This window comes from Sinocyclocheilus anshuiensis, unplaced genomic scaffold (genome assembly GCF_001515605.1).
Source record: "Sinocyclocheilus anshuiensis isolate Anshui unplaced genomic scaffold, SAMN03320099.WGS_v1.1 scaffold1671, whole genome shotgun sequence".
Taxonomy (NCBI): Eukaryota; Metazoa; Chordata; class Actinopteri; order Cypriniformes; family Cyprinidae; genus Sinocyclocheilus; species Sinocyclocheilus anshuiensis.
This window is the reverse complement of record NW_015549701.1, coordinates 181,370-208,461: the sequence shown is the minus strand read 5'-3', so window position 1 is coordinate 208,461 and position 27,092 is coordinate 181,370. Positions and strand designations below refer to the sequence as shown.

General features: G+C 45.2%; 1 protein-coding gene across 1 annotated transcript in view; it reads right to left on the bottom strand.

Moving 5' to 3' along the window:
- Positions 1-1,057: 1,057 nt before the first annotated feature.
- Positions 1,058-27,092, bottom strand: part of LOC107660570 (cytoplasmic dynein 1 heavy chain 1-like) — a 36,711-nt gene continuing 10,676 nt past the window's right edge. The window contains 44 exon segments of the mRNA XM_016449892.1: positions 1,058-1,452; positions 1,533-1,657; positions 1,741-1,909; positions 2,884-3,026; positions 3,102-3,255; positions 3,605-3,813; positions 4,611-4,714; positions 5,066-5,283; positions 5,357-5,527; positions 5,896-6,009; positions 6,092-6,215; positions 6,299-6,359; positions 8,463-8,574; positions 8,646-8,806; positions 8,887-8,962; positions 9,049-9,223; positions 9,614-9,708; positions 10,299-10,433; positions 10,866-11,119; positions 11,204-11,354; positions 11,512-11,658; positions 11,746-11,899; positions 11,975-12,102; positions 12,184-12,396; positions 12,770-12,985; positions 13,056-13,173; positions 14,286-14,406; positions 15,179-15,299; positions 15,387-15,506; positions 15,581-15,754; positions 15,843-16,047; positions 18,351-18,565; positions 18,636-18,668; positions 18,760-19,038; positions 19,111-19,251; positions 19,693-19,923; positions 20,556-20,782; positions 20,784-20,791; positions 20,870-21,110; positions 24,120-24,279; positions 24,363-24,463; positions 24,562-24,844; positions 25,504-25,698; positions 25,777-25,846. Of these exon segments, the coding sequence (XP_016305378.1) occupies positions 1,324-1,452; positions 1,533-1,657; positions 1,741-1,909; positions 2,884-3,026; positions 3,102-3,255; positions 3,605-3,813; positions 4,611-4,714; positions 5,066-5,283; positions 5,357-5,527; positions 5,896-6,009; positions 6,092-6,215; positions 6,299-6,359; positions 8,463-8,574; positions 8,646-8,806; positions 8,887-8,962; positions 9,049-9,223; positions 9,614-9,708; positions 10,299-10,433; positions 10,866-11,119; positions 11,204-11,354; positions 11,512-11,658; positions 11,746-11,899; positions 11,975-12,102; positions 12,184-12,396; positions 12,770-12,985; positions 13,056-13,173; positions 14,286-14,406; positions 15,179-15,299; positions 15,387-15,506; positions 15,581-15,754; positions 15,843-16,047; positions 18,351-18,565; positions 18,636-18,668; positions 18,760-19,038; positions 19,111-19,251; positions 19,693-19,923; positions 20,556-20,782; positions 20,784-20,791; positions 20,870-21,110; positions 24,120-24,279; positions 24,363-24,463; positions 24,562-24,844; positions 25,504-25,698; positions 25,777-25,846 (6,781 nt within the window). The 3' untranslated portion in view covers positions 1,058-1,323.

The following is a 27,092-nucleotide window of genomic DNA, read 5'->3' as shown; positions in this document are numbered from 1 at the left end:
CAAGCTTCTAATGTATTAGAGAAGATAGTGCCCATGTTGCTAGTCATTTCGTCTAGTTCATGTGTATTTATGGGTACACAGAACAGTTGAGATAAATCAGGCAGGTTATTTGTGAAGCTCAGGATGAAGAGACAGCACTGCACACGAATCAGCGACATGACATCAGAGTCACTGCCACGTGTGGCTTGTGAAGGGGTTATCTGTTTAGTCGTTTGGAAATAGAGACACGTTAATAAGAGAGAAAGAGGTTTGTTAAAATCCATTTGAGAAGAGTTCTTCATTCCCGACTACAGGTGCAACACAATAAATCAAGACTAATAAACCTAACTTTAATTAATGATTTAAGTTGAGTAAAATGCTCAGTTTCACCTCAGGCTGTTCACAATGAGCTTGCCTTTATGCACAGTGAGCAACCATCTCTATGACACACAGCTGGTGACTAGAGTAATACATCTAGATTTCTGTCATGATGAATAATGTCTGCAGAAAACAGTTTCTCTCATAAAGATGAGTGCAGTGGAGAGATTTATTATTTTATTTGCATCCGAAGAGAGAAGAGCATTTGAAGAACTCCTGTTCCGTGGTGTTAATGTTTGTAGACCATTATGTTTATATACGGGTTTTCATTCGAATGCTTGTTTCATAAGCCTTTTCAACATTATGACCCAGTCTGCAGAAGCAAAACTGAAAGTTCAGTGTCCGCTGCAATTCTTTCCTTAATTGCACACAGCTCATGTCTGTTCATCATGGCGTGAAAATAAAGTGCATTTCTCTGGATTGTGTGGTGTGTAAGAGTACGTCAGCGCTCCAGCTGAACCTATAATCAGCCTCACACACTCAGAAGAGCACTTGAGGCCAGGGTTCCTCTGATGCAGTGCTGGAGGCAGAGGGTTCGACTAACACTCAGCTCTGAGACAGCAGTCAAATCTGATCAGGAACCTGTGCTTGTGCTTTCCTGAATTCAGTTTAGCAGGATTCTGGAGAAGCTTTTTTCAGACAGATGGCATGTTATGACATGTACGTTCCTACAGGCTCAAATGAATTAACAGACATGAAATACATTCTAAATGAGCTTTATTGGAAACCACCAATCATGCAAAACTTCAATCAACTTCCATTTTTCCATCTAAAACACACACAATCCCATCTGTTCTACTAAAACATCTGCCTCCGAAACCCCAACACAATCCAACGTGCATCTGACTCTCTAAACTCTCTCCAGTTAAACACATGGCATGCAAAGCTGTGATTCACCTACATACGCTTCTGTTCACTACACTAACAGGAATGATTAGTAAAGATAAGTGGCTGGTTAAGCAGCATCTAGTCGGTGCAGAGGATGGCGACTCCGCGCTCGTAGAAGTGATGCGGGTCTTCTTTGGTGGCGATGTCGAAGTCGACGGTGAAGATGAGGTCTGAGCGTGTGAAGTTCAGATACACGGGCAGCGTGACCTGCAGAGAACACCGAGAGAAAGACTGTGAATCAGGAAGGAAAGCAGAAGATCAGAGCAGCGTTCAGGGTTCAGACTGACCATGCTCCTCTTCTCGGTGTTGCTCTGCTTCATCCAGTGCAGCTGCGTCAGTGGCAGTTCAGTGGAGATGCTGGTGGACAGAGAGAGCTTGTTGTTGGCGCAGGTTGCCCCCTGCAGCTTCAGACCTGCGCACAGACAGACAGACAGAACGCTCTGAGACCCAGCAGACACTGACACGCTCCTCATCTCTCTCTCGGGCCGCTCTCACCTCTGATGCCGAAGCTGCAGGCGTCCAGCGCCGCTCCCTGCGCAGACGTCACGTTCACCTCCAGACACAGCTCCTCCAGAGACCAGCTGTTGACCTGAGCCACATACTGACGCGTGGCTGTGATGTAGGCCTCCGGCACGAACAGACCGCCCAGGTTCACATGGATGTTCTGCAGGAGAACAACAGTCAGTTCAACACTTAGAAAGCTGGAGAGGAGACCACGCCGTCCTGCGAGTTTTCTGCAGCACTTTATTAAATCCAGAATGAGTCCGAGCAGCTTCACAGTGATAAGAAGGAACACCGCACCCAACTATGTTTCAAAAATCATGTTTTAATTGTGACCATGATTTCTGCTTCTCTTGATTTATTAAGTGTAACTGTCTGCAATATTTGCCTGCTGACTATTAATCCTGAAACATTTAATTTGGCATGTGCATGATCTTGGATGGAACTGGGTGAAATATTCAGAAAGGAATCAGTCCAGTCTGACCTGTGTTGCAGGCTGGAATTAAACCACATCGCGCTGGTTTCTCCCAAGGTTTCTTCTCCATTTCTGTCACCGATGGAGTTTTGGTTTCTTGCCGCTGTCGCCTTTGGCTTGCTTAGTTGGGGACACTCAGGAACCAAGCTCTTTATAGATTAACCAACCTCATCATTGTTGGCCTTTACACAGTTATTAAACTGCCCTGAATCAGCAATGAACTGATTTCAACTGAATGACTTTTTAGAGCTGCTTTAGAGCAGAATTGAACTTTGTTTGCATCACTGAATCAATATTTTCTTGTTTATCACTGTAAAGCTGCTTTGAAACAATCTGTACTGTATAAAGCGCTCTAGAAATAAAGGTGACTTGACTTTGGTAACAAGCTTTCCAGGTTGAGTTTAAATCCTCCATTCAGAGCTTTCCTCTTAAACCGAAACATTTCCAGCCCAGTGGTTTACTTAATCTTCCCAACCTGGCAACCATCCGCACACTCTCTATGATCTGAAAAATCATGTTAAGTTGGAGTTTAGCGATCTCTATTGAGATATTGTGATAACCGTGTAATACAGCCAGTCTGTTAGCGGTGACTAAAGCATGCGAGTCGATGTTCTCGATCTGCGCCGAGGCTCAGTCCGGTCTGATGTGTGTGTTTTTGACACCTTGAGCTCTTTAGCGCCGCCGCTGGCCGCTCCCTGTGAGATCTGCTGCAGCTGCTTGATCCGCTCGCTGAAGTCTGCCACCCACTGGATGACGGTCATGGCTGCGGGGACGGTGTAGCGGCTCCAGCTGCGGGGCAGGATGCCTGCGGAGCACAGCACAGCGCTTCAGTGACCCGGCGCACACAAGACACTGATCTGAGGTCACTCCGCTGACTCACCTTTGACCAGGTCGTTGATGAGCGTGCGCAGGTCGTTGGTCTGCTTCTTCTTGCCCTCGCACACATGCACCACATCAGTGAGATCCTGACGCACGTCCTGCAGCATCCGCGAGCCCATCTTCACCTCGCGCTCGAAGAACCGGAACAGAGGATCCTGGGAAGAACAGACGCTTTCAGGAAGTCAACAACAAAACACGGAGCGTTTGATCAGACACAATCTGAGCTGCCATCAGGGGCAAAGGTGTGTATCACTTCTAAATAGGGTTACAAAAAAGTGGAAAATTTCCAGTAAATTTCAGAAACATTCCAGGATTTTTTGGGATTTTTGAAGTTTCCAGAAATTTACCAGAAATTTGCAACCCAACTTCTAAATCATGATTAATCACATGAAATGAAACAATGTGTTCTTCACATTCTCTTAGAAAGTGTTTCTCAAAGTCTGTGAAGCATGAATGAACTGATCATCTGACATCATGGTGATCGAGTGCACCTGCAGGCCGTACCTTGATGTTCTCCACGGTGCGTTTGAGCGGGCTCACAGACTCCGGGATCAGCTGCAGCCAGTTACGAGCCGTGGTGTGAAGCGTCCTCATCCAGGCCGGCTGCGCGTCAGACGAGGACGTGCTGCGCTGCTTCTTCTCCGTCTCGTACGCCAGATCGTCCTCATCCTCCAACATCTGCATTTTCAGCAGCTTCCCCATCATGTCAATGCCTGAGCGGGAGGAAGGAGCAGCCGCGGAAGCAGGAAGTGAGGTACGGGAGGGAGGCGCCCACAGGAAGTGAAGGAGGGAGATCAAATTAACAGCTGGACAAAACTTGAACGTTCAGGCACTGTGTTAATAAGGAGGTTCAAAAAGAGTTACTGGAAGGCTTGCCACGGTCTGATCCGGCTAACACTTGGTGCAAATCAGAAAAACGTTCTGAATGAAGCCGTACTGAATGGAATTTAATTATGTGTAATCGCCTGATGAAGAGTTTCAGTGGTGGACAATTTAATCTGATGCAACTTAATTTTTTAAGTTTCATTTATAGTTAAAATATCCAATTCAAATCAAACCGCCTTGTGTTGTTGTGCATCAGAGTCAGATGACCCTAAAGCACCACCTGGCGTTCAGTGCACTGAAGTAAAGTGAAAGCGGTGCACCGTGGCAAGTCCAGCGTCTGTTGATCACGAGAGCATCGCTGAGGATGACATGCGTTTGAGCAGGACTGAACTGAAGTGTGAGGAGAAACATGACGCAGGGCTGGTGACATGACAGCAGTGAAATACAGCTACTGGAGGCTGAGGAGGCAGAAGGACACCTGCTCCGCTGCGTCAGCGCTAACGACTCTAGCGTACGCAGCCGAGGAGGTGTGCTCTGCCCGAAACTCAGAGATTCAGAGAACCAATGGATGAACGCCTGCAGAAAATGACAATGACCTCGAGACAGACAGAGAGAGAAGGAGACGAGAAGGGTCAGAGTTCAGGAGTAAACACCGTCCTCATGACAGTCCCGCAGACGCTCGTACCCTGAGTAGTGAGCAGGACCTTCTCTGCGTTACTCGGCAGACCCAGCCATGATGGAGTCTGAGTGTCCGGCAGCAACTCCACCCAGTGAATGAACTCCTCACGCCTGCACCACAGAAACACAGACACGTCTTGCAAACACTGCCTTATAACGTGCTTTATCCAGTACCGAGCGTTTCAGCTTCACAGGTTAATGGATCAAAATTCACCAATTATGAAAATATTGTTCCAGCTACAAGTCATGAGAGTGAATCATATGCAGGGCGACTCTGTATAGACTTCCGTCTGAACTGCATTCACAACAGACAATGGATCTTTCTTGCTTGTGAAATTTTACTGTGACCGCACTTTAGTTGCTCTAGCTTTTAACTTCTTTATTTCACCACTGTCTGTAAAGCTGAGCACGACACCAACAGCACACACAGAAACATGATTAAACTGAAAGGTCTGCGCTGACCGGATCCCGTCAGGCATCTTGATGTCCTTGTGTCCGTCCACTTTGAGCGCCAGCTTGAACTCGCTGTCGAAGCTGCTGGTGGTGAAGAGACGCTCCAGGAAGGTGTTGAGCAGCCGCTGGTCGAACTCGTTGTCGATGCGTCCTCCGTAGATGGACTGGGCCATCAGCGTCCTCAGCGCCGCCCACGGGATCTTATCCGGAGAGATGTTCTGCCGGCCCTGCGGAGAACGACAGGCGCTCAGAGCCTCACATACAGATACAGCACAACAGACATGAGGAACAGACTCGAACCTTCGCCGTATCGTCCAGCCAGGTGTCCACCGTGTCGCAGGCCGAGCGTAGATCCGACTCTCCGAACTCATACTTCTTAGACCAGCCCAGCGGAGCGTAACGCAGGCGCTCCTGGATGACGGCGTGGAACCAGGCCAGGAGGAAGTACAAGCGAGCTCTTTCGTTTGGAGACTGAGAGAAGAGACAGACGGCAGGTGTGAGCGATGAACAAACAAACAAAGAAGAGATTCTTCTGAAATGAACATTTGGCAACATTCAGAAAAAATGCTGCTGATTCAGATTCATCTGAAGAAGCTCACAGATAACAGCAAACACTGACAGAAGACCGTATATCATTATACTCTCACCACGCATCACAAAATGCACATTTTTATCAAAGTGATTTCTGAAATATAACGGTCCTTATGACAATTTCCCCATCACAAATGTGCTACGTTTCGCAGGTCACACAAATCAAGTAAATATGCATCTGATTGAGTGCACTGGAGATTCAGTGCCGCAGGAATCGCTGCTCGTTCATCTGCAGCGGCTGCGCTCACCTTACACATGCGCGCCACAGGAATACTGCTGAACGTGCGCAGCATATTAGCCTTCATCCCGGGAGGAGGCTCGAACACAAAGATACGTCCGGCCCGCAGCAGGTTCACAGGGACCTGAGGGAGATACGGTCAACATCAGACGACTCATTCCTCATGACAGGACAGCACACAGTGAGCACAGGAAGTGATGCGTGACCTTGGGGTTGATCTCCATGGTGAGGAAGAGCCGGAAGCAGGCATGCGGCTGCATGGAGTGAAGCTTCTTCTCCAGCTGCATCAGCCAACCGGGAGCCAAATGAACGTTCTCCAGCATCACCCACCTGACACACAAACACACGTCAGATCACGTGACCAGCAGACCTGACCAATCAGGAGTGAGAAGGGTCAGCTGATCTCCTCTCACCTGCCGGACTTCACCGCTGTGTTGATGTCTCTGTCGGCTTTATTGAAGCCTTCAGCAGAACCTGAAGATGGACCACATGTGTGTTACTTCACTAGTTTAACAGGGACTATCCAGAAAGACACTACAGCACAGCACTGGTGGCTTTTACTAAGAACCTAATAAATACAACCAACAAAAAATCTGAAACTTAAAACACAGAAAAACTGCAATTGATTCAGCTTAAACCAGATTTTTATAGCATATTGAATTTTTTTGAGTTTTTCTTGACTGTCTAAGATGGTTGTGGACAGTGCTGGGGAAAGTCACTTTAAAAAGTAATGCATTATGATACTGTGTTACTCCATGAAAAAAGTAACTAATTGCGTTACTTTTTATGGAAAGTAATTAGTGCTGGGCAACTAGGGTTGTTCATTTTAACCGGTTAACCGTTAATCGACCGTGAAGAATTTTGACCGAGTAATACAATCAGTTAAACGGTTTAAAAAGTTTTTTTTTTGTTTTTTTTTTAAATAGTAATTTATCAAAATATTTAAAAAGGTTTGCTGCACGGTTGAAATACGCTATGCGTGTAAAAAAAAATTGGGGTTTTTTAAAGAGGAGAAAAAAAAGTCACATTTTATTATTTAATTCAGAAATAGGCCTAATGCCGACGCGAAATGTTTACAAACATTATAATAAACACTGTAAACATAGCTAGGCTATTTTAGTTCCCCTCACTCCACAACAAATCCTTTCAATTAACAGTATTTAGAAAAGAACAAGAATTAAAAATATACGAAGCTATAGCAATATAAACGACAAGCCAAAACGAATTAATTTAGGCTAAAACGAAACTGAAACCAACGTTGCGTCTCTCATTCCACACAAAATCAAATGTTTCCGTATTCGCGATGTATTTGAATGGCAAATTATTATTTATTATGTAGCCTAACTACTTCACTGGCGTTCCAATATCCACGTAAAACAAAATGGTTTGCATAAATCATTCACGGCGGTACGGTGATAACACTTAACGGCACAGATTTTGCCGGCGCAATCACTTGAGGTTTTTCCTTCTAACGGTGGAAGCAACTACTCCTTTTAGTCCTAAAGATAATCGGAATTGTAAAATGTTTGCCTTTATTTGTGTACATTCACAATAAAAAAATCTTTGTGCTTTTGTAAAATAAGCCTAAAGAAAAATAGGATGCCGCTTTCTGCCGTCTTGGTTTCCTTTCGCGCAGCACAAAAATTAACCGAAACTCTGCATACTAGGCTACTTGTTGCACAGTTTTTCTTTCGTTTTCTTCATTTATTATTCAAGTAAAAATATATTTCTCATATAGGCCTATTTATCCGTTATATACAGTATATAGCCTAGCTTTATGATGTTTTTGTCCGCTGGCAGAAGCGCTGCAGGTGCGTGATGTGATATGAAGACCAGTGAATCCTCATGTTCTGTTGTTTGCTGCTAATGTAAAATTAATCCCCGGGAAACAAATGTTAGTATTTTTTAACGGGTCACAGGCACTTATCCTTTCTAATTTAATTAAATTAAAATAATCTTGTTGGTTAATGGTTAATAATCGGTTAACAAGCGTCGGTTAGGAAAAATAACCGAAATGAACATCCCTATGGGCAACGATTAATCGCATCCAAAATAAAAGTTTTTGTTTACATAGTATATGTGTGTGTACTGTGTGTATTTATTATGTGTATATATAAATACACACACATGCATGTATATATTTAAGAAAAATATATGTTTATATATTAAATATATTTATATATAATATAAATGATATGAATAAATATATACACATAATTATTTTCAAAATATATATACACACACATACAGTGTATATATATATACACATAATATACGTGTGTGTACTGTGTGTATTTATTATGTAAACAAAAACTTTTATTTTGGATGTGATTAATCGTTGCCCAGCACTAAAAGTTATGCATTACATTACTTAAGCGTTATTTTTTGTCACCTGGGCTGTGCTTGGTTATTAGTTTTTTAATAACAAACAACCCAAAAGTAATTTTTTTGGCAACTGTAAAGGCCCTTTCACACCAAAAGTGAAATGAATAATCTCAGGCTGAAGGAAGAGCCTCTTTTTCATTACTTTACTAGTTGCTCGAAAAAGTAATTTCCCAACACTGGTTGTGTACGTACCGATGGAAATGGAGGTGATGTGTTTGTTCTGCTCAGCTGCGAGATCCCGCACCAATCCGCTGGCATCGTATCCGGGCACGGAGCACATCAGCACCGGCGTCCCCGGCTTCACCTGCACACACAAGCACTAATGCAGCATCCGCAGCATCACAGCGTCAGCACACCACAGACACGCATCCCTACCTCACTGTCCACGATGTTAGCCAGGTCCAGCGGCTGTTCGATGATGGCCATGAAGGTTTCTCCCATGACTTTAGACACGAAGATGTGTGTCATGGCCAGCAGACGGTCGGGTCTGAACGCCTGGATCAGCAGCAGCTGGTGGACGGCCTGACCGATCAGAGCTGAGGACAAACATCAACAAACACAAGTCAGTCCTGCAGTCTCTCACAGGCAGCTGTGTGTGGAAATGCATTGTACTCACTGGACGTCTTCTCTTCGGTCCACAGGTACGGCACTGACAGCTCCGGCGAGTTGCTCTCGATCCACATGAAGAATTGCTGGAGGACAGAAAGGCATTGTACATTCAGATGCTCTGCGGTGAAGAACAGACGCGTACAGGTCAGACAGACGGAGAGACGCTCACCTCGTCCGCCTGCACTTTGGCCACCAGGTCTTTAAACGCAGGCAGACGGCTGAGGCGCACCATGGCCTCGGACTGCTCGCTGCTCAAACCCTTGACTTTCGGCACCGTCGTCCCCCTCAACACAATCTCTTTCCCACGCAAGAAGTGCTGGAACTCTGCGTCGAATGACGGCTCGCTGAGAAACACGAGGAAACATCTGAGCTGCACATCCTCAGAAATCAAACAGCTCTGATCTCCATCCACTAGCTCATGTGTGTCTGTTCAGCATCTCACTAGTCGATCACAGGCCTAAGCTTCATTTACAGAGAAACCAAGAGCGTCATCGGATTCAAACGCACTACACGTGAAGTTCATGTGAAACTTGTTACACGACTAATGAAGGACGTTGAGGATATTAAGCAGAACATGACTTTTTCCTCACTGATGCTGTGCATGGACAGACATACAAGGATTTGCTAAATCGTGTCAAAATATTTTAAAACCGGAAGTAGTAACTGAATTCAAGTGGAGATTAACTCCTTTATAGAAGAAGAAAGTGCATTTGTGAAATCTGAAAGCTTTGTACCTGGTCATGCCCTTCAGGTTGATTCGTGAGAGCAGCATGGCAAACGTGACGTGGTCCTGATGCAGCATGCCTCGAGCGACTCGGTTAAATGCCACCTAAACAGAAAAACCACCACACGTTACTAAATATTTCCTAAACAATGGCCCTTCACAACAAAGGCGATACAAAACAAAGAACATCACAATGCATAATTTCAGCAATGTGACATTCTACTACAGTTGGGGTTTAAAACGTTATGATACTTCTAATATGGTGAACGGCGTCTGTTTCTTTCCCAAACATCTGTTCTGGGAGTGTGTAAGTTTGGTGAGCAGGTACAAAACTTTATTTACAGCAGCAACAAATGCACATGTGCACCGATCCACTGTAATTATTCCACTCAACTGTAGGGGGCTCCAAAGTCACAAAAATACACACAACATACAGTTGCTTTAACTAATCTGCGGTTACTTGTACAGTTAAATGCGTGTAAGTTCAGCAGAAAACATACTAGAAATAGAGTCAGGTGGACTGTATCTGCATCATTTAATGATTGCAGGTTTGCATAAAATTAGTTTTTTTTGTATTTCCCTGTGGGTTTTTATTAACTGAACAGGAAAATGAATCTGTTTTTGTGCGAGATGAGACTCTGAACATTTGCGTTTGGCGTGAAAGGCCTTCAGTCCTCAGACGCAGCATTCCTCACCTGGAACAGGTCTTTGGTGATGTGAGACAGACGCTGTGTGTGGTCGCTCACGCTCTTCAGGTTGGAGTTCTCGTATAATACAGTGTGGTAGATATCCAGGAAGAACTGCAGCGAGTACTGATACAGGAAGTGCATCTGTGAAAGAGACGGATCCAGCATGAGCCAGAGTTCACACACGCAAATGCACACACACACAGACTCGCGCGCACTCTCGCACACTCACACGCAGACTCGCTCTCGCACTCTCGCACACTCACACGCAGACTCGCTCTCGCACTCTCACACACTCACTCATTCTGACTAGGGGTGGGCAATGTGGCCAAATATATAGACATAGCCAAATAAGTTCTCTTTCACTGCTGATTGAGTTTTAACGGCTTAAAATCACTTGTTTTTAGACCGCAATGCTTAAAAACACGTGCAGACGATAAGTTTTCATGACCAGTGTGTAACCACGATAGAGACGATAGTCCAAAATCTCTGCCGGTTAATCGTGTCTGCCGGTATATCGCCCACCCCTAACAGACACACACACACACACAGCGATGAGCGCTGCAGACGTGTGACCTGGTTCAGAGCCTCCATGGTGAAGTAGATGCTGCTGCAGGCCGAGGACAGAGACAGATACTGCTGAGACACCGTCTCCACTTCCTGCATGATGATGTCAGTTTCCTCCACTTTCCTGGTCACCTCCGCCGCCTCCTTCTTCAGGTTCTCCAGGGTGGTGATGATGGTGTCGTCGTCCAGGATGCGACCCTTGACCTCGTTCAGGGCCTGCAGCAGTGATTTCTCCAGCTGACGCAGACGCAGCTGGAACTCACCTGCGCAGATTCAACAAAAACACTTCAATTTCTACACACTGTAATGAGTCGACAGCCCTTCCTGTGACGCTCTCCGTCGCTCACCCTGCAGCTTCAGCAGGTCCGATCGCTTCTCGTCCACGTCCGGACGCTCGGCCTTCAGGACCTCGTTGAGACACTGGCTCTGCAGGCTGCTGCGGGTCACGGTGAAGTTCACGAAGGTCACACGCGAGCAAAGGTCAGGAGGGAACTCCACCTGCAAAGACATGTCACAATTCAACCGTTACCGTGTGTTGTGCTGCATAATTAATCAGGAAAATACCTGTGAGCATTTATGATTTCTGTCATTATCCTTTATCTGATAGCTCACAGACAGTGTAAAGCACATGAGATCTGGGCAATAAGAGCATTACCGTGGGGTCTCGTGTGGAGAGGAAGATGACGAAGGAAGGAGACAGATCGATGTCCTGATCTCCGAGCGTGATGAGCACTCGGCCGCCGGTCCTGCGCACCTCCCGGTTGAGCACCGGGTTCAGTATTGGGTCGTAGCTCTCCACGTCCTGACAGAATCAATGAAAAAAGACTTGAATGAGCAAATGAAGGACGGAGCCGGATGGTGTTTCTACAGTAATAATGAGGCCTCGTACCTGCACCAGCAGAGGGTTGCCGAATCTCAGAGCGCTCTCCAAATTCTTCCTGAAGGCATCGTCCAAAAAGCTGGTGCGGGTGATCTTTTTGTCTTTATATTCGTTCATGATGAACTCCGTGGCCTGACCTGATGGGTCAATGATGAGCGGATACCTGCAGAACACAACAGACGCGTGAGAAATCAGCAAGAGTCCTTCAGTAACCCACCCGTCTCATCTCTGCTCTCACCGGTTGAAGCGCTTCAGCATGATGGCGTTCTCGGTGCACAGGTCGTCAGCGGGCAGTGAGTTGGCCTGCCAGCGCAGCCTCTCGTCCGCATTGGAGAGATACTCCGTCCTGGCGATGTCCGTGCGGAACTGGATGGGAGAAAGCGCAGGTTTCAGGATCTAAAGCGCTCAGTGCTGCATTATGGCAATATTCTGTGATGTTCTCTGTACCTGAATGTTGGCCTGCTGGAGGTGATGGGACCAGGTGGTGAAGAGGTTCTGTCTCATCTGCTGGTCAAAGTAACCAGCGTAAGCGATGAAGGCGGCGGAGAGCAGACAGTCTCCAGCGATGGTGGACATCTGGTTCTTGAAGGTCTCGCTGGTCTTTTCCCATCGCTCCCTCTCAGCAGATAAACTCTTCAGCAGGGCTGTGCTGCGGTTCACCTGCACAGAGATTAGAAGACTAGTCAAGCTTAACAGACAGCTGTTCAGAGAATACTACAACTAGCCAGAAGACGGGTTTCCCCGTCTAAGCTCTGTGAACGTGCTTCGAGAGGTTTTCATGTTGTATTCAACTTTCAAATGAGGAACAAATGAAATGCATTGTTTGTTGGCTTGATTTGTGAACACCACGCCAGCTTCTTTGGCTCTTTTCATATCTAAAACCAGATTTAAGTTATTAAAAAGACATTTTATTAAATTACATTTGGATTAACTTGATTAAAATCCTTTTCAATGGCCACAACAGAATAAACCACTTCCTCTAAGGAGCAGCAATATTGAAATGTGCTCATCTCATCGGTGGTTGTGGTCATACCTTCGCCTCCACAGCAGCCAGATCAGCTTTGATGGCCTGCGCTTCAGAGATGAGCACGGCGTACTCCTCCTTATAGCGTGCGATGCTGTTCTCCAGATCCCGGATCATCTGCTCCACCTCCTCGGCCTTCGTCTTGTTGTCTTTAGCGTCGTCCTCCAGCTTCTGCAGCTCGTTCCTCAGCGGCTCGACCCGCTTCAGCATGTCTGCGTAATTCAGCTGAACACAGAGCCAGAGATCAGCAGCGAGTCGCCGCGCTCGCGCAGAGCTTCAGCGGTCAGTGTCGTACCTGAGCGATGGCCCACTTGACCATCGGCCCGCAGGCCAGAGACGCCCGGTTCACCTGCTCGTAGTTGTAGCTGGGGTTGGACATGTAGTTCTTCTTCATCTTCTCACGGATGGAGTCACTGGGATGCAGGAACAGTGTGTTAGAATGAAGCCGACTGTGATTTCATCATGACACAGAATGAGGATGAACTCGACTAAAACACCTACACACTCCTGTACCTTCACACACAATCTCGGGGATTTACAAACTTTTTGTCAGCCAAACCCCTTTGAGCTAAAAGATTTTCTTCCAGTCCCCGAGACCTGAAGTTACTATATTTTAATAAGGGCTGTCGATTTAACGTGTTAATTAGGTGTGGTTACGGAAAAATATCCTAAGATTATTAACACATTTAACCCCAGACCTGATGCAGTGTCTGATCAATAGAGTTCAATAAACAAAATAGTTATATTTTAAAAACAGTATTGTCAATATTGCTCATTTCACAAACAAAAAGTTCCAATCAAAGTTACAACCGAACTGTTGAGCGTCTCTGAACAACACACAGCAGTGATTCATTTCTGAACGAATCCAAGGTTAAGCAAATCAATGATTCAGTGACTCGTTCATAAAGGCACTCACTGGCTTAGCTTCTGAATGAATCAGCTGTTTGAACGAATTGGTTGAATGATTAAATGACTCACTTTTTAAGACAGTGACTTTCTGCCACCTACTGGAGTTTGTAGTTTCTTATTTAGAGTATCATTTCATTTTTTTAATCTAAAAAAAAAAAAAATGTTTTTTTCAATATGGAATCAAAATATTTCTTTCTAAAGCTACTTTTGTGCAATGTCTATCCTAATATCTTGCATTTTCTTAACAGAATGACGTTAATCTTTTGGGGGGTACTTTATCAGCATAAATTGATGTGTGATTATTCGGCACATCATGTAATTAATTAGATTAAAACTTTTTAAATCGCTTGACAGCCCTAATTTCAATAACTAAAGACATTTGCGTGTTCACAGTCAGTTAATGGTCACATGACATGCAGCTAAACAGAATATCTAACCTATTTTTAGTGTTTTATTTGAAAGGTTTATTTATTTATTCTAACATTACATTTACAATTTTATTGTCAGCTCTTCATCGACTCATGAACCCCGGTTTGGGAATCCATGCGGTGACGTCTGAATGACAGACAGAGTCCGTCTCACACCTGAGAGGAAGAAGTATGAAGGATGATAATACCTCGTGTCCTCAGAGACAAAGTTGACTATGCTGGAGATAGCTAAACAAGCCACAAGCCGTGAGAAGGGGAAAGAGCGAAGACAGGAAGAGGTTAGCGCAGAGAAAAGACCACCGAACACCGCTGGCAAACACAAGAAAGAGCTGAAAGCAGAAAGAACTGAAGGAAATATCCACTGACGTCTCCGGCGACTGACACAGTCACAGCCGGTCACTAGGTGGCGCTTCTTGTTTTAGAGCAGATGTATAAATAGGCGTTTTGATTATTAGCCAAATGTTTCTCAAACATGGAGTGTAAACTCTGAGGTCATACCTCCAAGCCTCACCTGGGCTCTTAAAGGTGCTGTATGTAAGTTTTTGACTCTACTAAAGCATAAAAATACCATAATATGTTTGCAGATATTTAAGAAACATGCCAAGTTAACATACTTGTTTATCTGAAAAACAATGCTACAGTAAGTTATTCTCCTTTGAAAATGTGCGTTCCGGGCATTCTTTGTTTTGTTCTGTGTAACCCGTCCACTGGCAGTTTACCCAATTGTATTTCGGCACCCCGGGTTGCTAGTTGGCAGAAAACACTTTTCATTCATCTTCATGTGCGCTTGTTCCTGTTGGTGTCGTCAATCTGGCAACCTGCGTGTGCGTCACATGCCGGGTGAAAAAAACCCTCTCGATATTTAGAATTTGGACTACAATACCAAGTTCAACCACTGGGTGTCAATCCTACATACAGCACCTTTAAACCAGTGAATATTTCCTTAGTGGATCACAACTGACAGGAAAAATGATTTCAAACTGATATTGTATTAAACGTGAGCAGATTCTCTCAACATGTGGATCTGGACAAACAGCAGCACCAGCAGTGGAAGCGCAGAGGAGAGCGGAGCGAACCGTACCGTTCTGAGCCTCGATGACGGCCGGCTCCACCTGGTCCAAATCCTGCTTCACGCTCAGCTGCTTGACTTTAATCACTTCCTGCTGCTTGTAAACCGCTTCCTGTATATCCTGACTCATGACCTGTTAAGCCAAACAACACCTGTCAGGTTATTTACTAGAGCAGCGGCACAAGAGCACTGAAGCGATGCGCTGAACGATGAGTCTTGCCTTCTTCTTCTCGGCCTCCTGCTGGTCTTTCACCATCTTCTTCAGCTTGTCGTTGGCAGCAGCGTTCTTGACCTCCAGCTCCTGACTCTTGATCCGCAGGTCGCGCCGCAGCTCCTCCACCTGTGACGTCACACGGTTAATAACGCTAAACGAGCTCATGCGTCTGCATGCGTGATGTCGTGTGAAGCGCGCACCTGATCGACCGTCTCTTTGATTTTGCGCAGACCCACGTTCAGATGCATCTGCTGCTCCTCCAGCTCACTGCGCTTCTCGTTGAACAGGTTGGCGTAGTGGTTGATGAAGTCCAGGTAGTGTCGCGGGGTGATGGCCATAGTGCGGCCGCCACGCTTCGCCAGACGGTTGTTAGCCTGACACACACACAGAGAAATAAAGCATCACAGCATGCTCTGAAAGCAGTATGCACCTCATCAGACGGCGAGTGAGACGCTCTCTGACCTGGTGCAGCGTCTGATGCACGAACACGCAGCCGTTGACGATAGCCTCGCGGTGTGTGGGCGGCTGCGGCAGCTTGTCATACACGGTGGGCATGTAGTCTGGCACTTTGTAGCTGGGCTTCTCCAGGTCCATCTTGCTGGTGAACTCTTTACCCACCTGATAGAGCGCTTCAGTGGACCAATCGCCAAACCAGTTGAGCACACACCTGTGGAGAAACACCATCAGTCCAGCCAGAGCAAACCCATGACACCCATCCACCACACAATCACACATTTGCCCTTCTCCGGTTAGTGAGCGAGCACGAGTCAGCATTAGCATTTATTGCATAAAACATTTGCAAATAAAGCACCGCTTCCATCCCATGTTCAAAAGAGCAAAACCACTTCCCGGGAAACAGATGCAAGGAATCAACAATAAAAATTTAACTTGCTGCACCCGGGAAACCTGTGGCTCTTTTTTCCTACGTAATAAATGACGTGCGCCAGACAAAACGCAATTAAAAAAAATGCTGTTACGTTAGGCCTGGGCGATATTTATAGACGGTACACCATCTAAACGATGCTCACGATAGTTCCACGCTTTTTTAATTTAAAGGCACATTATGAGTGAGAAGCAGAGAGCCAACAGAACACAAACACATGCTGAAACAAGTGCCTGCGATGAGGACACTGGGAATCTAAAATAGGAATATTAGTTGAATTTAAAATAAAAATTTGCATTCGAATGCAAAAACAGTGTATTTGAGTTTTAGGTGTGCGTCAGTGAGCTCATCAGCTGCGCGCGAGATACAGTGAGGATGTAAGTGTCGTTGTTGCATTTTAATGTTTTTGTTAGTCTATATCCAGTTGAGCCCACAAGATGCGCCGCTGCTGCGTTTTTCATTCAAAATATTAGAGAAATATAGAAGCTCAATGCAGAGAAGATATTGTTTAGGTTAAAACCGAAACCAAGCCATTCACACAGAACGCATATTCGGCGCGTTCTTGAGACGCACAACTACGACTGAACACTCGCGTCTCGCACAAGAGATGAATAGAAAGCTATGTAAAGTTAAGAGGCTCAACTTTTAGAAAACACGTCTGGAGAATTTGGGGTTTTATTCCATTCCATTGCGTCTCATGTTTTTAAATGCAATCGTGTGATCAGTGCTTTGGCTATTTGTATTAAGCTATGCATAAATACATGATGCTGTTTTGTTCATAATTGTTTATGCAATTTGCAAAATCATATGATTTATAAATATAAGTTTAGACGGTATGCACTTTTTATAGACAGCCGTTATTTTCATTGCATTGAATAAAGTTTAATGAGGTGCATTATTTTGCTCGTCGCCCTCCTGTGGCCTCAGGAGACACCGAACACCTATTCAATCTGCAGATAAAATATAAAAAAAGGAGATATGTTTCAATTTTATTTTGTGTTTGACTGTTAAAACTAAAATAAGTTGTTTGACTCAATAAATTGGGTTATTTAAAAATACAGTGGTTAAAATTAAATATTTTTTTCTACCGTTTAAAAAAGGTTATGAAAAAATTCAATTATTATCGATATCGAATGCTATGAAACATTATATCGTGATAATTTTTTTTAGCTACATCGCCCAGCCGTTACGTTATCTTTCGTTCGGACGCCTGATGTTTGGAACGCAGTCGTGTGACGCAGTTATGGGAGGTGATTGTTTTACCAAATCATTTTCATGACTTTGACTCAGACATTTCAAAATGATTAAAGTGAAAAAGTGACGTGACATGTGGCCAAGTATGGTGACCCATACTCGGAATTAGTGCTCTGCATTTACCCATCCAAAGTGCACACACACAGCAGTGAACACACACACACACCGTGAACACACACCCGGAGCAGTGGGCAGCCATTTATGCTGCGGCGCCCGGGGAGCAGTTGGGGGTTCGGTGCCTTGCTCAAGGGCACCTCAGTCGTGGTATTGAAGGTGGGAGAGAGCGCTGTACATTCACTCCCCCCACCTACAATCCCTGCCGGTACGAGACTCGAACCCACAACCTTTGGGTTATGAGTGTGACTCTCTAACCATTAGGCCACGACTTCCCTTTTAAACTTTTCCACTTTTAAAGCATCATGAGACGGTGTGTGATCAGATTAATCCAGTTATCCAGTCACATGATCTGCTGAGGCAAAGTCACATGAATTTTTTGACGTGCACCGACGAATTTATTCAGTAAATGGGTTTCCATCGTAGTTTATGCGCATGTCTTCTTATCAGATAAATCTGACTCAACTGAGCACACAAAATGCACATTTTTAGAACTTATGCACATCATGGCATTTCCTTCCAGTGTTTTTTTTAATGCAATATTCCAAAATTGGCATAAAAGTAGGTGGATGGAAACACACACTGACAGTTCTTTCTTTTAGCAGACATGCCCTGCATTCCTGTAGAGTTAGTAATAGCAAAGTCATGAGTTCTATTACCAGGAAAGGCATGAACTGATCAAACATGGATAAAAGCATGTGCCAAATACACAAACGCACCTGTTGAAGAGGGCAGGTGAGGTGGCCGCTCTGTCCTTCAGCCCCTCTGATGACGGGTTCATGGTGAACACCACGTGCAGGTTCCTGATCACCTGACTGGTGAACCATTTGTACAGCTCCTCATGGGTGTCCAGCATCAAGCCCTCCTTCTGCGCTCCTTCCTTGCACTGTGTCATCAGGGTGGCGTATTCGTCACCCTCGAACAGGCCGGGCACCTGCAACAGCACAGAGCGGTCAGAACACACGACGAGACGGAGAGCGAGAGCGGGTCTTCACGGGTCGCACCTCTCCGTTGGCCAGCAGCGTGTTCATGCGAAATAGAAAGAACGGAATCCAGAAAAATGTAAAAAGGAATTTAGAAAAAAAATAAAACTATTTGTGAAAAAACTGATTTCATAGGGCCCTACACCTGTAAGAAGAGATTCCGGTTTTCTGAATGTAATCCGCTCCTCACCTCCATGTCCGGCAGGGCTCTCAGGGCACTGAACAGGGTCATGGTTTTCCCGGAGCCCGGCGGCCCACAGAGCACCAGAGGCTTGTGTTCGGCCAGCCAGGTGTAGAGCAGAGCCTCGTGACGCACCGTGTCCAGAGTGGGCACCACCACGTCCGGCGAGGCCACCTTGTGCGTCTCCACCTCGATCTGAGGCACCTTCACCTGCCAGGACTGCCACTCGCCCGTGATGGACACCTGACGGATTCAGAGCAGCGTTAGAGTCGCACTCAAACATCACAATCGATCTGAGACTGCGTCTGCTCGCACCTCGTAGTCGATGATCGGCACGTTCGGCGCGGACGGGAGAGACACGGTGGTGATGCGGCGAATGTATTCTCCCAGCTCCGCTCGCATCTTCAGCCTGCTGTCGCCCGAGAAGGACCACAGCACTGCGTAGATGAGGTATTTCTGCACAACATGCTCAAAGTTAGCATGTGTCACTTATTCTCACTCATGTAGCATGTAAACACACGGACCGGCTCGTTCATGCGTCACACCTGCATGTATTTCTCCAGCTGGTCGATGGGCATGGGGAAATCATGGTGGTTGTTGTTGTAGAGTGCCGGGAGAATCAGTTCAATCCGTGTGCAATGTCACAAGAACGAACACATACTTATAGGTTTGCTGCTGATGCACATTTTGGAACGCTTTGAAATGTAACACTGTTAGAAGAAAATGCAACATCGTTCCAAAACAGGAAGCAAAACTGTAACAAAATGATCTTCAGATCTGAAAAGAGCCTTAAACTCACCGGTCCTGGAAGAGTCGCAGTGCTTCGTGAGCCCAGATGCGAATCAGACCCTCCACAGGCAGCGTCTCCAGCCGGGCCGGCTCGTTCATGCGTCACACCTGCATGTATTTCTCCAGCTGGTCGATGGGCATGGGGAAATCATGGTGGTTGTTGTTGTAGAGTGCCACGTTGCGGCAGGCCTGATGCAGCATGGAGAAGAGCGAACTCAGCGAGCGCAGACGCGTGAAGTCCATGATGTGCTCCATCTTTGACGCGTGTTCCAGAGCTTTGATCACCAGACCGGTGGAGGTGAAATACGGCTGGAGAACTGCAGCAGCGTCTCTCTGGATCTGTGGATTAAACACAAGAGGCTCTAAAAACTGACAAGTACAAGCATGAAGGACAAAAACAGAGTGATAATAGAGAAGGACGCAGAACAGGACTATTAGTCACCATAGCTGCGCTGAAACGGTCAGATTCTCTTTTCCATGTTCCATCAGTACTTCTAGATCCTTGTTTTTAATTTAACCTTTCAAAGCTACTGTATCATATTTGATGTGAATTTCTAAGGCCTCGAAATGATCCGCTTGATCAAACTCTGCTGTCACTCAATCTGCTGCACGTCTTCCGTCTCTGAGAGTTTAGAGGTTTTTATCCAGTCGAAGCTCTTTCAGTGTAATTCTGGAGCTTCACGAGTCAAATCTGGACTGATTTTTATCCAGTAAAGGTCAGAATAACTGCAGTAATATCTCCAGATGAACTCTTACTGGACTGAAGCAGCTCAGCTTTACTTGATTCTCCATCAATCATGTTTTAGAGTCTCAAATCTGATCCTCAGGATCTTCTGAGGAGCCTTTATTTCTTCAGCTCTCAATCACTGCATTATATGTTTGGAGCATTTCAATCTCATCTTATATTACTGGAGATATAGAGCCACGACTGATATTTAGATCATTTTACGTAGTTTTGCACGCTAGAGTACCTGCAGCATGGGTGAGGCGGCCTCCTCGCCCTCGTCCTCCGTGGCCTTCCTCATGCGCTGGGCCTCATCCTCTCCCTCATCCAGCGGGATGCTCCGCAGACGCGCCAGGAAGTTGTTAAAGATCATGTCGGTGCTGAGAACGTCCTCGCTGAACCAGACCATCCCGCAGCGAGACACGGTGGCCAGCGTGGCGTACTTCAGGTCCTGCACCTCAAACATGATGCGCGTCACACAACCTGCAACCACAGACCAAAGCAGGGTTACGTTACCACTGCACACATGCACAACAACAGCTGAAGCAGACGCAGACGCACTTAAAGAACGGGACGATCTTCTTGGCGAGGATCTCAGCGGTGCGAAAGCCCTGCGAGTACAGCATGACCTGAGCGATCAGCTGCCGGTCCGGTTTGGTCATGGCCAGACTCCTGAAGAGCTTCTTGAGGTTATCGGGCAGGTTGGAGCGTCCGGCGTAACCGGGGTTCATGGTGATGAAGATGGCCATCTCAGCACTCACCTTCACCTGTTTGTTCAGCAGCTCTGTGGTGACGGGCACACCTGAACACACACGAGCACAGCTGTGATGATCACACGACTCTCAGGGATCGTCATCTGTGTTCAGCTCTGTTTAGATGATCAGGGCTCAACAGTGCCAGCATTTCACTCGCATTTGTGACTAAAAATAGATGTGTGGGAACTGGAAAATCTATTTAGGAGCACGAGTGCGAATACAATTTATTAAACATCCTAACTTACACAGTAGCCTATTACAATGTATTAATTTCTTCAGTTAATTTATGGAAAAACAGCGATACAGCCTCATATGATTATTGAACGTTAAAAAGGCGATGCACAGATGAGAAGCGGAGCGAGTGCAAACACATGCGGCACTAGAGGGCTCTGCGGAGGCGGGAACGCAGCCGTTACCACGGCAACCCTGTAAACAAAGCAGCAGCGCTACTTTGTTTCAAACAGTCATTTACATGTTTATATTTGCTTTAGTCTTCACCATAGCACCAAATAATTCATACATAAAGACTTAAGCTATTTATTTTCAAACTTAAACTTTTATTTTAATCTTACCGAAAACATGGCCTACCTATATATTGACTGATTCGTTATTATTGTTCGGTAACACTTAACAGGTTCCATTAAAATTAGTTAACATGAAATAACGACTGCATTTAATAATCTTAGTTCATGTTAATTTCAACTTTTAATAATACATTATAAAATCAAAAGTTGTGTCTGCTTATATTATTTAATGGAGCTAACATGGACTAGCAATAAATAGTTGTATTTTTATTAATCAACGTTAACAAATAATATAAGCTACTGCAAAGAGTTAGCTATTGCACATTGTTAGTTAATGTTAACCTGCTTTAACTAAAGTTAACTAATGGGACCTTATTGTTGCCTATTGTTCTTTCGTTCATTTGAACTTTAATCTTTTGCACTCTAATCTTGAAACACTTGTTTACTTTATATTTTTGTGTATTTTTTTTTTTTAAATAAAGTATTTCTTTAGTACAAGATCTTTAATAAATGTATTTAACCTGTTAGGAGGACAATTTTTTTTTACTTACTAAATTATATATTGTGATAAAACCATATACCGTGACGAAAGCTTCAACGACTATTGTGAAAATTTGATACCATCACATATCTAATGTACATACAATTTAATAGGACTTGAAATAGTTACATAATTACCCTATTAAATAGAATCTAAAGCAGAATTATTTAAAAACCTTGTGTACTTTCTGTATTCTGATAAATTAAATAATTGTGTTTGTAAAGATCTTCTTATATCCCCTTATTAAGCTAAAACACATCATTTGAAAATTTTGCATTGCGCCCCTAAATTTTTTTAATGTGCTCCCAAGCACGTGTGCTCCTTGGGAATAAGGAAAGCATCGAGCCCTGATGATGAGGTTCTGAACCATAGCGAGCACGTACTGCGGTCTCGGTTGGGGTTGCTGTGTTCTCTCAGCGCCACCTGGATGTACTGGACCTGCTGAGACACGGCAGACAGCATGCGCTCCTCCAGACGGTTGAACTCGTCGAAGCAGCCCCAGGCGCCCACCTGACACAGACCCACAAAGATGCGGCCCATCGCCTGCAACACAAGACACCGTCAAACCCCTGTGATTAAACACCTGTTATTGACCCCCGACACCAATCCCGTGACACCAGTCGCACCTGGAAGTCAAAGGTCTCGTCGCAGTTGAAGACCAGGACGAAGCGGCCCAGCTGGTGACCCAGAGCTTTGACAGACTCGGTCTTCCCCGTTCCAGCAGGACCTACAGAACAAGAACGTCCGTCAGCAACCGCACACTTCACATTCAGCTCATGCGCACACGTCTGTGTGCTCAACTCCAGCAGGAAAGGTGAGACTGACCGAAGGGCGATCCTCCCAGACGGGCCTCCAGCGCCTGCGTCATGGTCAGGTAGCAGCGGTCGGTCAGTGGCGTCTGCACCAGCTTCTCCTGCACACCCAGGTACTCGAAGCCGTAGTTGAACTTAGCGTTGGCCATCTGAATGGAGAGCTGCTGGAGGACGTCGGTCTGCTTGGGGTCGAAGTAGAAGCGCATCTGGCTGAGCCACTCGAAAGACTTGGGATTGTCGATCTTGTTCTTGATCAGAGTTCTGGTCACGTCTCTCTGGTGCACCAACTCCGTGATCTACGAATGAAAAACACGCAAGTCACGAACACGTCTGCAGAGCTCGTCATACGGAGTAAATATCTGCATCTATGTGCGTGCATCAGAAAAATACCTCAGGCCGTTGCATTTCACAGGTTTTACGAAGGTAAGACTTTAAGACCTTTTTAAGGAATAAGCTGACGGGAGCACCATACCTCACTATGCGTTCTAAACATAAATGTGAAGGTGGGCTCAGAGAAACCAATTAATTCAAAGGAAAAACATATTTTTCTGACCCCATTAGCAGATATTTGTTTTTGTCTTAAGCAGAAACGTAATTTTGTTCAATTTCTCAGAAAACGAGAGGACCTTATTGTTGCCTATTGTTCTTTCGTTCATTTGAACTTTAATCTTTTGCACTCTAATCTTGAAACACTTGTTTACTTTATATTTTTGTGTATTTTTTTTTTTTAAATAAAGTATTTCTTTAGTACAAGATCTTTAATAAATGTATTTAACCTGTTAGGAGGACAATTTTTTTTTACTTACTAAATTATATATTGTGATAAAACCATATACCGTGACGAAAGCTTCAACGACTATTGTGAAAATTTGATACCATCACATATCTAATGTACATACAATTTAATAGGACTTGAAATAGTTACATAATTACCCTATTAAATAGAATCTAAAGCAGAATTATTTAAAAACCTTGTGTACTTTCTGTATTCTGATAAATTAAATAATTGTGTTTGTAAAGAGCTTCTTATATCCCCTTATTAAGCTAAAACACATCATTTGAAAATTTTGCATTGCGCCCCTAAATTTTTTTAATGTGCTCCCAAGCACGTGTGCTCCTTGGGAATAAGGAAAGCATCGAGCCCTGATGATGAGGTTCTGAACCATAGCGAGCACGTACTGCGGTCTCGGTTGGGGTTGCTGTGTTCTCTCAGCGCCACCTGGATGTACTGGACCTGCTGAGACACGGCAGACAGCATGCGCTCCTCCAGACGGTTGAACTCGTCGAAGCAGCCCCAGGCGCCCACCTGACACAGACCCACAAAGATGCGGCCCATCGCCTGCAACACAAGACACCGTCAAACCCCTGTGATTAAACACCTGTTATTGACCCCCGACACCAATCCCATGACACCAGTCGCACCTGGAAGTCAAAGGTCTCGTCACAGTTGAAGACCAGGACGAAGCGGCCCAGCTGGTGACCCAGAGCTTTGACAGACTCGGTCTTCCCCGTTCCAGCAGGACCTACAGAACAAGAACGTCCGTCAGCAACCGCACACTTCACATTCAGCTCATGCGCACACGTCTGTGTGCTCAACTCCAGCAGGAAAGGTGAGACTGACCGAAGGGCGATCCTCCCAGACGGGCCTCCAGCGCCTGCGTCATGGTCAGGTAGCAGCGGTCGGTCAGTGGCGTCTGCACCAGCTTCTCCTGCACACCCAGGTACTCGAAGCCGTAGTTGAACTTAGCGTTGGCCATCTGAATGGAGAGCTGCTGGAGGACGTCGGTCTGCTTGGGGTCGAAGTAGAAGCGCATCTGGCTGAGCCACTCGAAAGACTTGGGATTGTCGATCTTGTTCTTGATCAGAGTTCTGGTCACGTCTCTCTGGTGCACCAACTCCGTGATCTACGAATGAAAAACACGCAAGTCACGAACACGTCTGCAGAGCTCGTCATACGGAGTAAATATCTGCGTCTATGTGCGTGCATCAGAAAAATACCTCTGGCCGTTGCATTTCACAGGTTTTACGAAGGTAAGACTTTAAGACCTTTTTAAGGAATAAGCTGACGGGAGCACCATACCTCACTATGCGTTCTAAACATAAATGTGAAGGTGGGCTCAGAGAAACCAATTAATTCAAAGGAAAAACATATTTTTCTGACCCCATTAGCAGATATTTGTTTTTGTCTTAAGCAGAAACGTAATTTTGTTCAATTTCTCAGAAAACGAGACTTCATATCTTCATTTTGCATTTCAGGCAAATGTATCTTGTTTTAAGGATGTTTAGATATTTGTACTGGAAAACAAGGCAAAAATACTGAGGAAGATATTCATGTTTTGCAGTGAAGGCAACATGTAATGCCATGACTTTTGTTTTTAAGACTTTCTGCTCTGATTTAAGACCCACAGATAGCCTGGCATTGCTGTTTTTCTGCCCTGAAAACAAATGTGATTGACACAGACTAAGCAAGACATGGCTGTATTTTGCACCATGAATGACATCTCGAGCTGCATTAATCTCCAGTTTCACTCATTATCAGCACAGGTGCTTCTGAGGTTCTCACCAGGTGCTCCAGCTTCTTCCTGCGCAGCGGCGGCTGCTCCATCAGAACCGTGTCGGCCAGCAGGTTGAGCGTCGCCTTCACGTTGGCCAGCACGGCCTGCAGCGGACCCATGTCTTCCCCGCCGCCAATGGTGGTCAGAGCGCTCTCCACGTTCTCAGACCAGTCGATCTGAGTGGACAGAACCACCAGCTGGGCCTGGACGCAGCGGAGACGGAGGTTAAGCACTCATGAAGACGTGTACAGACGCTGGGTCAGTGTCAGAGGACGGGTCACCTGGTATCGGTCGATCCAGTTGATGTAGGTGCTCAGGTCGATGCCCGTGCTCTTGTTGAAGCCAGCAGATCTTCATCACCAACAAAGTAGAACCTGCGGGAAACAGAAATGATGAGTGTTTAGACAACTGTGACAATACGAGTACAGAAATAAGGCCTGCATTTATTTTACCAACTAAACGACACAACCAACATGTTTGTCAGATTGTTAAAACTCGTTTTCATTATAGCACTGCAAAAACTACAAATCTTTAAAAAATCGTTGGTTAACACATCATATGAAGGGCTAAGAGATATCTAAACAAGTTTCCTGGATTTCCCACACATTCCCATCGGCTCTCATGTTTAATGGACGTTTGTGAGAAAATCGTATTGTGAAATCAGTATCGTGAATCGAATCGCATCGTGAGTTGAGTGAATCGTTACATCTCTATATTCTGAAGGTTTGTTCATATTTCATTCACACTGATTTCTAAAGCATTTTACTCCTAAAATCATGATGAAAATGTGTTTGTTTTCTGACAGTGTTTTCTGACTTATGGAGCGATAAAAAGAGAAATCCAAATTCCCCTCTGGAAAACCTTTAACTCTATTTCAACAAAATCAAACAAGAATTTTAAGCCTGGCTTTATCCAACGTTCAGATTTCTGCATATTAGTGCGCATTTAATTAGATTAATGCCTCGTTTGCATATGTAAACGAAATTTCAGAAATCTTAAAGACTTAATGTACTGTGATTTATCAAATGGGGAAAGTATGGAGATATCTATCAGTAAGGGTTCATCGACAGCTCAAACATCTATAGATTCTGATGAACTCTGTAATTGTTAGTTGGGTTGTGTCTCTTTAAAACTCATTAGAACTCCGTTCATAACAGAGACGCTTGTAAAGTCGTGGCGCACCTGCACTCTCTCCTCGCTGCTGCTCAGCAGACCCGTGTGCGTGTGAGTGAGTGAGAGAGTGCGTGTGTGAGAGTGAGAGAGTGCGTGTGTGAGAGTGAGAGAGTGCGTGTGTGAGAGTGAGAGAGTGCGTGTGTGTGAGAGTGAGAGAGTGCGTGTGTGAGAGAGTGCGTGTGTGAGAGTGCGCGTGTGTGAGAGAGAGTGAGTTAGTAGGTGTGTGAGAGTGTACACGTCTTTTCACTTCCACAGTATTTTTTGGCATTCTATGGAAGTCGATGGCTACCAGCAACTGTTTGGTTACACGCGCGTGTGAGAGAGAGCGCGAGAGAGAGAGAGAGTGGAGAGTGCAAAGGGGTGGAAAATTTCCGGAAACTTTCCAAAAATCCCTGGAATATTCCAAAAAATCCTGGAAAGTTTC